Here is an 11,509-nt window from a genome sequence, read left to right as displayed (position 1 = left end):
ACGAAACGTCCACCAGCAGTGGCATCGACCCAGTGGTGTAAATAGTTATCAAAGGTACCAGGATTATAATTTAATACGCCAGACGCGCGTTTCGTCTACATACGACTCATCAGTGACGCTCAGATCAAAACAGTTAAAAAGCCAAACAAATACAAAGTTGAAGAGCATTGAGGACCCAAAAATTTCAAAAAAGTTGTGCCAAATACGGCTTATATAAAAGCATATTGTCAGGATGGGAAAAGCTAAAAATAGCACAAACTCAAGTTTTGGGCTCTAAATTTGGAATATGTGACATTTTGCCCCCAAAAAGATTGAAATGTGGCTACTATTATCTCAAATGATCAGTTAAGACAAAAAAAAACAGTTGTTTTCTGATTTTGATGTTTCACCACATTTTGCTAAAGAGACAAAAAAGTTGATTAGAAATCTTTTATTTTGTTTTATTCTAAATCCTTATTCAATTTGTAGTTAAAAACAGTCTATCTGAGCATTATGCGACTTATATTAAAAATTTCACAGCTCAATTTAAACTGACTGTAATGTATGACTTTGATAGAAAATATTTGAAAATTTCATTTTGGCCTACAGGAACATAAACTTTCAATATCAGATCAGTTTTTGCTGGGTTTTTTTTTGTTTGTTCTACTTCTTTTAAGACTTTCCACAATTTTTGCAATGAATTTAGTAAAAAATCCAAGGTATTGAAGTGTCAAGGAATATTGACCCCCCTTTTTTTCATCTGGTGTCAGTAAAGTACTACAAATTGATCAAAAGTGCAGTCATGGTCAATTAACTGTGTTTATTTACATCAGTTTATAAAATTTAAGATATAAAAATTTCATTTGGAATAATAAATGGTACTTTTGTGAGTTTCTGCAGTGTTTACATTAGGCTATGCTACCAGCCAAGTACATAGTATGACGCAATGATACAAGGGGTAAAAATCAAATAATTTCATTAAATCTGCATGACAAAATTTGTTTGGGGGTAGTAACCAACTTATGTTTCAATGTTTAACACCACAGACTAACTTTCTGTTTATTTATAACATTATTTAGGACATTTTTTATATAAAAGCATATTGTCAGGATGGGAAAAGCTAAAAATAGCACAAACTCAAGTTTTGGGCTCTAAATTTGGAATATGTGACATTTTGCCCCCAAAAAGATTGAAATGTGGCTACTATTATCTCAAATGATCAGTTAAGACAAAAAAAAACAGTTGTTTTCTGATTTTGATGTTTCACGGCATTTTGCTTAAAGGTGTCATACCACCAATTAAAAGTCCCTATCTGTTCAACCAAATTTTACAATTTTCACAGCTTTCTAAATATTTTACCTTAAGTTTAACTTCATAGAAACCATTTGAGCTGTGAAATTTTTAATATAAGTCGCATAATGCTCAGATAGGCTGTTTTTAACTACAAATTGAATAAGGATTTAGAATAAAACAAAATAAAAGATTTCTAATCAACTTTTTTGTCTCTTTAGCAAAATGTGGTGAAACATCAAAATCAGAAAACAACTGTTTTTCTTTTGTCTTAACTGATCATTTGAGATAATAGTAGCCACATTTCAATCTTTTTGGGGGCAAAATGTCACATATTCCAAATTTAGAGCCCAAAACTTGAGTTTGTGCTATTTTTAGCTTTTCCCATCCTGACAATATGCTTTTATATAAGCCGTATTTGGCACAACTTTTTTGAAATTTTTGGGTCCTCAATGCTCTTCAACTTTGTATTTGTTTGGCTTTTTAACTGTTTTGATCTGAGCGTCACTGATGAGTCGTATGTAGACGAAACGCGCGTCTGGCGTATTAAATTATAATCCTGGTACCTTTGATAACTATTTACACCACTGGGTCGATGCCACTGCTGGTGGACGTTTCGTCCCCGAGGGTATCACCAGCCCAGTAGTCAGCACTTCGGTGTTGACATGAATATCAATTATATGGTCATTTTTATAAATTTTCTGTTTACAAAACTTTGAATTTTTCGAAAAAATAAGGATTTTCTTACGCCCAGGAGTAGATTACCTTAGCCGTATTTGGCACAACTTTTTTGAAATTTTTGGGTCCTCAATGCTCTTCAACTTTGTATTTGTTTGGCTTTTTAACTGTTTTGATCTGAGCGTCACTGATGAGTCTTATGTAGACGAAACGCGCGTCTGGCGTATTAAATTATAATCCTGGTACCTTTGATAACTAATTATATAAAAAATGTCCTAAATAATGTTATAAATAAACAGAAAGTTAGTCTGTGGTGTTAAACATTGAAACATAGGTTGGTTACTACCCCCAAACAAATTTTGTCATGCAGATTTAATGAAATTATTTGATTTTTACCCCTTGTATCATTGCGTCATACTATGTACTTGGCTGGTAGCATAGCCTAATGTAAACACTGCAGAAACTCACAAAAGTACCATTTATTATTCCAAATGAAATTTTTATATCTTAAATTTTATAAACTGATGTAAATAAACACAGTTAATTGACCATGACTGCACTTTTGATCAATTTGTAGTACTTTACTGACACCAGATGAAAAAAAGGGGGGTCAATATTCCTTGACACTTCAATACCTTGGATTTTTTACTAAATTCATTGCAAAAATTGTGGAAAGTCTTTAAAGAAGTAGAACAAACAAGGAAAAAACAGCAAAAACTGATCTGATATTGAAAGTTTATGTTCCTGTAGGCCAAAATGAAATTTTCAAATATTTTCTATCAAAGTCATACATTACAGTCAGTTTAAATTGAGCTGTGAAATTTTTAATATAAGTCGCATAATGCTCAGATAGGCTGTTTTTAACTACAAATTGAATAAGGATTTAGAATAAAACAAAATAAAAGATTTCTAATCAACTTTTTTGTCTCTTTAAGCAAAATGCGGTGAAACATCAAAATCAGAAAACAACTTGTTTTTTTTGTATTAACTGATCATTTGAGATAATAGTAGCCACATTTCAATCTTTTTGGGGGCAAAATGTCACATATTCCAAATTTAGAGCCCAAAACTTGAGTTTGCTATTTTTAGCTTTTCCCATCCTGACAATATGCTTTTATATAAAAAATGTCCTAAATAATGTTATAAATAAACAGAAAGTTAGTCTGTGGTGTTAAACATTGAAACATAGGTTGGTTACTACCCCCAAACAAATTTTGTCATGCAGATTTAATGAAATTATTTGATTTTTACCCCTTGTATCATTGCGTCATACTATGTACTTGGCTGGTAGCATAGCCTAATGTAAACACTGCAGAAACTCACAAAAGTACCATTTATTATTCCAAATGAAATTTTTATATCTTAAATTTTATAAACTGATGTAAATAAACACAGTTAATTGACCATGACTGCACTTTTGATCAATTTGTAGTACTTTACTGACAACAGATGAAAAAAAGGGGGGTCAATATTCCTTGACACTTCAATACCTTGGATTTTTTACTAAATTCATTGCAAAAATTGTGGAAAGTCTTTAAAGAAGTAGAACAAACAAGGTAAAAACAGCAAAAACTGATCTGATATTGAAAGTTTATGTTCCTGTAGGCCAAAATGAAATTTTCAAATATTTTCTATCAAGGTCATACATTACAGTCAGTTTAAATTGAGCTGTGAAATTTTTAATATAAGTCGCATAATGCTCAGATAGGCTGCTTTTAACTACAAATTGAATAAGGATTTAGATTAAAACAAAATAAAAGATTTCTAATCAACTTTTTTGTCTCTTTAAGCAAAATGCGGTGAAACATCAAAATCAGAAAACAACTGGTTTTTTTTTGTCTTAACTGATCATTTGAGATAATAGTAGCCACATTTCAATCTTTTTGGGGGCAAAATGTCACATATTCCAAATTTAGAGCCCAAAACTTGAGTTTGTGCTATTTTTAGCTTTTCCCATCCTGACAATATGCTTTTATATAAAAAATGTCCTAAATAATGTTATAAATAAACAGAAAGTTAGTCTGTGGTGTTAAACATTGAAACATAGGTTGGTTACTACCCCCAAACAAATTTTGTCATGCAGATTTAATGAAATTATTTGATTTTTACCCCTTGTATCATTGCGTCATACTATGTACTTGGCTGGTAGCATAGCCTAATGTAAACACTGCAGAAACTCACAAAAGTACCATTTATTATTCCAAATGAAATTTTTATATCTTAAATTTTATAAACTGATGTAAATAAACACAGTTAATTGACCATGACTGCACTTTTGATCAATTTGTAGTACTTTACTGACACCAGATGAAAAAAAGGGGGGTCAATATTCCTTGACACTTCAATACCTTGGATTTTTTACTAAATTCATTGCAAAAATTGTGGAAAGTCTTAAAAGAAGTAGAACAAACAAAAAAAAAAACCAGCAAAAACTGATCTGATATTGAAAGGTTATGTTCCTGTAGGCCAAAATGAAATTTTCAAATATTTTCTATCAAAGTCATACATTACAGTCAGTTTAAATTGAGCTGTGAAATTTTTAATATAAGTCGCATAATGCTCAGATAGGCTGTTTTTAACTACAAATTGAATAAGGATTTAGAATAAAACAAAATAAAAGATTTCTAATCAACTTTTTTGTCTCTTTAAGCAAAATGCGGTGAAACATCAAAATCAGAAAACAACTTGTTTTTTTTGTCTTAACTGATCATTTGAGATAATAGTAGCCACATTTCAATCTTTTTGGGGGCAAAATGTCACATATTCCAAATTTAGAGCCCAAAACTTGAGTTTGCTATTTTTAGCTTTTCCCATCCTGACAATATGCTTTTATATAAAAAATGTCCTAAATAATGTTATAAATAAACAGAAAGTTAGTCTGTGGTGTTAAACATTGAAACATAGGTTGGTTACTACCCCCAAACAAATTTTGTCATGCAGATTTAATGAAATTATTTGATTTTTACCCCTTGTATCATTGCGTCATACTATGTACTTGGCTGGTAGCATAGCCTAATGTAAACACTGCAGAAACTCACAAAAGTACCATTTATTATTCCAAATGAAATTTTTATATCTTAAATTTTATAAACTGATGTAAATAAACACAGTTAATTGACCATGACTGCACTTTTGATCAATTTGTAGTACTTTACTGACACCAGATGAAAAAAAGGGGGGTCAATATTCCTTGACACTTCAATACCTTGGATTTTTTACTAAATTCATTGCAAAAATTGTGGAAAGTCTTTAAAGAAGTAGAACAAACAAGGAAAAAACAGCAAAAACTGATCTGCTATTGAAAGTTTATGTTCCTGTAGGCCAAAATGAAATTTTCAAATATTTTCTATCAAAGTCATACATTACAGTCAGTTTAAATTGAGCTGTGAAATTGTTAATATAAGTCGCATAATGCTCAGATAGGCTGTTTTTAACTACAAATTGAATAAGGATTTAGAATAAAACAAAATAAAAGATTTCTAATCAACTTTTTTGTCTCTTTAAGCAAAATGCGGTGAAACATCAAAATCAGAAAACAACTGTTTTTTTTTGTCTTAACTGATCATTTGAGATAATAGTAGCCACATTTCAATCTTTTTGGGGGCAAAATGTCACATATTCCAAATTTAGAGCCCAAAACTTGAGTTTGTGCTATTTTTAGCTTTTCCCATCCTGATAATATGCTTTTATATAAAAAATGTCCTAAATAATGTTATAAATAAACAGAAAGTTAGTCTGTGGTGTTAAACATTGAAACATAGGTTGGTTACTACCCCCAAACAAATTTTGTCATGCAGATTTAATGAAATTATTTGATTTTTACCCCTTGTATCATTGCGTCATACTATGTACTTGGCTGGTAGCATAGCCTAATGTAAACACTGCAGAAACTCACAAAAGTACCATTTATTATTCCAAATGAAATTTTTATATCTTAAATTTTATAAACTGATGTAAATAAACACAGTTAATTGACCATGACTGCACTTTTGATCAATTTGTAGTACTTTACTGACGCCAGATGAAAAAAAGGGGGGTCAATATTCCTTGACACTTCAATACCTTGGATTTTTTACTAAATTCATTGCAAAAATTGTGGAACGTCTTAAAAGAAGTAGAACAAACAAAAAAAAAACCCAGCAAAAACTGATCTGATATTGAAAGTTTATGTTCCTGTAGGCCAAAATGAAATTTTCAAATATTTTCTATCAAAGTCATACATTACAGTCAGTTTAAATTGAGCTGTGAAATTTTTAATATAAGTTGCATAATGCTCAGATAGGCTGTTTTTAACTACAAATTGAATAAGGATTTAGAATAAAACAAAATAAAAGATTTCTAATCAACTTTTTTGTCTCTTTAAGCAAAATGCGGTGAAACATCAAAATCAGAAAACAACTGTTTTTTTTTGTCTTAACTGATCATTTGAGATAATAGTAGCCACATTTCAATCTTTTTGGGGGCAAAATGTCACATATTCCAAATTTAGAGCCCAAAACTTGAGTTTGTGCTATTTTTAGCTTTTCCCATCCTGATAATATGCTTTTATATAAAAAATGTCCTAAATAATGTTATAAATAAACAGAAAGTTAGTCTGTGGTGTTAAACATTGAAACATAGGTTGGTTACTACCCCCAAACAAATTTTGTCATGCAGATTTAATGAAATTATTTTATTTTTACCCCTTGTATCATTGCGTCATACTATGTACTTGGCTGGTAGCATAGCCTAATGTAAACACTGCAGAAACTCACAAAAGTACCATTTATTATTCCAAATGAAATTTTTATATCTTAAATTTTATAAACTGATGTAAATAAACACAGTTAATTGACCATGACTGCACTTTTGATCAATTTGTAGTACTTTACTGACACCAGATGAAAAAAAGGGGGGTCAATATTCCTTGACACTTCAATACCTTGGATTTTTTACTAAATTCATTGCAAAAATTGTGGAAAGTCTTTAAAGAAGTAGAACAAACAAGGAAAAAACAGCAAAAACTGATCTGATATTGAAAGTTTATGTTCCTGTAGGCCAAAATGAAATTTTCAAATATTTTCTATCAAAGTCATACATTACAGTCAGTTAAAATTGAGCTGTGAAATTTTTAATATAAGTCGCATAATGCTCAGATAGGCTGTTTTTAACTACAAATTGAATAAGGATTTAGATTAAACAAAATAAAAGATTTCTAATCAACTTTTTTGTTTCTTTAAGCAAAATGCGGTGAAACATCAAAATCAGAAAACAACTGGTTTTTTTTGTCTTAACTGATCATTTGAGATAATAGTAGCCACATTTCAATCTTTTTGGGGGCACAATGTCACATATTCCAAATTTAGAGCCCAAAACTTGAGTTTGTGCTATTTTTAGCTTTTCCCATCCTGACAATATGCTTTTATATAAAAAATGTCCTAAATAATGTTATAAATAAACAGAAAGTTAGTCTGTGGTGTTAAACATTGAAACATAGGTTTGATATGTTGTTACTGATAACAAAATAGAGGTCAAGTTTAATAATGACGATTTTGACTTTTACCGTTCAGGAGTTATGGTTCTTGAAAGATTGAGAAATGGCTTTTCTAGCCGTGTCCATGCATTTACTCATGAACTATTCAACCTAAGCTTTTCAAATTTTAATATGTTGATACTGATGACAAAATGGAGGTTAAATTTGATATTGACGATTTTCACTTTTCCCCGTTCATCTGTTTTGGTTCTTGTGATATTAGCAGGACACAAATAAATGTTAATAAATCCGGTTTGCTGTCGTTGTGACAGCATCTTGTACATGAATTGATACATTTTACAGTCAACGTCATACTGGCATCAATGTTTACCAAAGTTTTATTATGTAAATATGATGTATTTCTTCTCTTGCATGGTAGCTGCATTTTTGAGAAGTGACGGTCTATGTTGAGGATGTCGTTGCCTCTTCAAAGTAATTGGTAAACATGTATGTTAAATTTATAAACTAAACACTAAACTCGCAAATTGTCCTTGGTGTACATTCGTGCCACTGGTACAATGCGGAGAATTTCCGAATGTTATTGTGACCCCACATGATGGCACTACAGCTTTAGTTCTACAATTTGATCCATAATATGAAAGAGCCATGATTCCGTGCATTTTGATTGTGTAGTCTCTTTCAGCTAGAATACGAGCTGGTTTAGGAAAAGTTATCTTGCTTGTAGAACCATAGCCTTCACCATAACAAGTCTCTGCAGTATACAACAACACTTCATCATCATAAGTATCCAATACATATATAAACACAGTAATGCACTCGTTGTGGCCAGAATTACTGGGCACCGGATTGAATATATGGACCCCTCTTAACCAGATATCTACATCGGGTTTGAAGGTTAATGCATGCACACCATCACGTCCCCAAGGGTGGGAAATCGAAGAATGTCTTCCAACGGTGTAGATTTTTTTCTTTGATACAGGTTCTCGAGGACCGCTGATGAAAGTTTTTTTCTTGACACCAAAATGAGACTGGTATACGTCAATGACTTCTGCTTCTGTAAGTAACCCGGATTCAGCAATCTCTTTTGAGAAAAATTCCATATCAACGACTGGAAATCGTATCAAAAATATCAAATCGCCAACAGTTTCTCGTATACTTTCGGCTGTTAATTCTAAGTTAGCAATCTCGCACTGGCCGATTCCCCATTTTAACAGGAAAGCACAGACGTCATTTTCTGAGCAATTGAGTTTCTCTGACTTTAAAATCTCCTCTACACAGATTCGAGACAGTGATATAGCATGTTCTGATAAAAGGCATTTCTTTGTGTTTTGTTCTATGTATTCCATACTTTGTTCTTTAAGAGCGTCAAGATGAAATTCACATGCTGTCTGTAGAGATTTAGTAGCATGTTCGGACACTGCAGATTTCTTGAGAAGAGTCTCGCATTCCCTTTTCACTTTTGAAAGCATGTATTTATCCGAAGCATAAAGCATTTCTTTCACGTTGTCATTCGAAACCTTTACCTGGTCAGTATATATGTACCTGAAACAGAATGCCGTGACATTTATGTTTGTTAAATCAAATCTGCAATATGCTAGCTTTTAGAATGAGGGGGTAGTGTGGGCGAGTGTGGTTTCTAAACGGGTATATGCCACTGCTGGTAGAGGTTTCCACCAAGAGGTTATTTCCAGTCTAGTAGTCATCACTTCTGTGTTGACAAAGATTATCATTGACATTATGTCGTATCTATGAATAAATTATTTACAATCTTCGAATTTTCAAAATAGTATGGATCTTCTAATCCAGAAACAGATTACTTTAGATGTATTTGAGTAAATATTTTTTTAATTTTGGGTTATGAGCGCTCTTCATTTTAATTCGTTAAGCGCAAATTGGTCGCATCCGACTTTTATCCTTTGCTGATTATTTACATTTTTTGCAAAATTCTACCACAAGCAGCAGTTGATTGAGACAATGTTTGTTTTCTATTAATATTCCACAGGCACTTGTCTCAGATTTTTTTTTCCCTATATACATGTTATAATAAGGTATATAGGAAAAAAAAATTCTGAGACAAGTGCCTGTGTAATATTCAATGAAGCAAGACAAGCTTCACGTGACAAGCTTTTCCTTTTTTTCTCATTTAAATGTGCTACCGATTGTCACTGGCATATTTTTGTTTATACTGTACATCCTTCATTCCACTTTAAGGGACCTTTAAATTTCTGATTTTTTTTGAATAAAAAGAATGTATACGTATCTCTCTCGTAGCTCTGTTTCTTTTTAGAGGGTTTGAGTTTACCTTTAGTTTTATTTGGTTGTGCAATGTATCAGCTGTTCAACGTTTGTTTTAGGACTTTGATTTCACATATTGGTCTAGAGAACGTCACCATAGAAATTGTTTGAACCAAATCGGTCAAAAATTAGGCTAGTCTTTCTTTTAAATTCTGCGTACTTGTACGGAGAATTAGCAAATGCAAACTCTCTCGTGGACATGGTGGATTAAACAAAAGACCTGCTGAATTCAGTTCTGTTTGAGCTACTTATTATCCGTATAAACATTTGATAAAAATAAACTTACTTTAATATTTCACGAAACGTCTTTAAGTCAATATCCGGTATAAGTATATCCCCTGTTTCAGGCATTGAACCTTCAAACATCGTATAAAATACAGGACTTCGACTCGACATCATGTACTTGTGTGCTTTTATTGGTCTTTCTTCGTCGCCTACCCTCACTGTGACATCACACATTATTTCTTTCTCTAACATATATATCATACATTCTGATAAGGTCTTCCCATCTTGCCAGTCCTTTATACATATTATATCAGCTTCACCATTCATCCTCAACTGCAATAGACTTATACTGAGTACTGATATTTTTTTACATGCATTTAATCCTTGGATAATGTTCTGTCCGTCTTCTACGGTTAAGTATTTTAAGACATTGAAGGTCACTAACTACGTTTCTGTATATATAATAGAAAAAGTGCGATCGTGTTAATTTTGCTACATGTGTTTGTCGCTCCTGTTTTCAACTTGTATTTTATTTTGTTTTCCCGATACTCAGCAACCTCTATATTTCAAGATGAAGGACATTTTATACATGCATATATATATATATATATTATATATATTTGTGAATACAGCTGAGTGATATTACCAAGAAAACAAAAGGATCAGAACGGTAGAATCTAAAACTACTATAGCTCATGTGTTATAGCAGTCTCAGGTGTTGTTTGTGGAATAAACAACGGTAAAACACAGCTGGGTATGTCTTTATGAGCGTCCATGTTTATATGAATATTTGTGACATCACGGATTCCATAATTTTTATAAAGTTGTTCATCGAACCTTGCCTCATAATAGTTACTTTTTATTTCCTGGACGTAGCCTTACTGATGAAAAATAAAAATAAAAATAGCTAGCCTACATAATTATAGCCTAGAAAAATAGTAAAGAAACTTGTTATTATAAGTTCAAAGGGGTTTTCAAATCTTAAATCAATTTTTCGCGAAAAAATGTTGTCACGTACACTTGAAAACAAACAAAGATCAATATTCAGTCGATCAAACTGCAATAACCCAATCAGACATTTAAACCTTCTGCATTATATAAAATGTTGAAATTTCTTCATGTGTATATTGCGATCTATATGTATAGCTTTGTAAGACACAAATCAATAATACACAAATGACTGATTTACAAACAACACTCAGTGATATATATATAATAACAATTAGCAAAACCTAAATTGAATAAAAAAGAACGACTTACCCTTTGTCGTTAGTAGAAGTAGTTAAAATGTGTTCTTAAGATTCAATAGGTTGATTAACACCTTAATCATCAACAAGTAATAGCTTTTAGGAAAAGCTAGCCGTTTTGTAGCTAATGAGAGTGGAAAGTGTTGGAAAAATTTAGATATGTCCTATTTTCGGTGCAAAATTTAGTTAGCATGCATTTTGTGTCCGGGGATACATGTACAAGTTTGTATATAACTACATAAACAGATAAACAATCAATAGCCCAGTGTTATATAAACCATGTGATTTAGACGGACACAGCTGGACACAACGCAATTTCTAT

General features: G+C 31.8%; 1 protein-coding gene across 1 annotated transcript; it reads right to left on the bottom strand.

Annotated features, from left to right (window-relative positions):
* Positions 1-7,294: 7,294 nt before the first annotated feature.
* On the bottom strand, positions 7,295-11,308 carry LOC134708266 (BTB/POZ domain-containing protein 3-like). The gene is made up of 3 exons (XM_063568682.1): positions 11,201-11,308; positions 10,002-10,273; positions 7,295-8,962 (listed from the first exon to the last, which is right to left on the bottom strand). The coding sequence occupies exons 2-3, from the start codon at positions 10,265-10,267 to the stop codon at positions 7,918-7,920; spliced, it is 1,311 nt and encodes a 436-aa protein (XP_063424752.1). The 5' UTR covers positions 10,268-10,273; positions 11,201-11,308; the 3' UTR covers positions 7,295-7,917.
* Between the last annotated feature and the right edge of the window lie 201 nt (positions 11,309-11,509).

Source organism: Mytilus trossulus, chromosome 1, assembly GCF_036588685.1.
Source record: "Mytilus trossulus isolate FHL-02 chromosome 1, PNRI_Mtr1.1.1.hap1, whole genome shotgun sequence".
Classification (NCBI taxonomy): Eukaryota; Metazoa; Mollusca; class Bivalvia; order Mytilida; family Mytilidae; genus Mytilus; species Mytilus trossulus.
Note: the sequence above shows the minus strand (reverse complement) of the source record. Positions and strands in the feature narration are given on the sequence as shown.

What these genes read in the sequence shown, in the direction of transcription:
- LOC134708266 (XM_063568682.1), bottom strand. Translation starts at nt 10,267, where the DNA reads ATGAATGGTGAAGCTGATATAATATGTATAAAGGACTGGCAAGATGGG. An exon ending in ACGTTTCGTGAAATATTAAA is followed by an intron (nt 8,963 to 10,001) that starts GTAAGTTTATTT and finishes ATTCTGTTTCAG; the next exon opens with GTACATATATACTGACCAGG.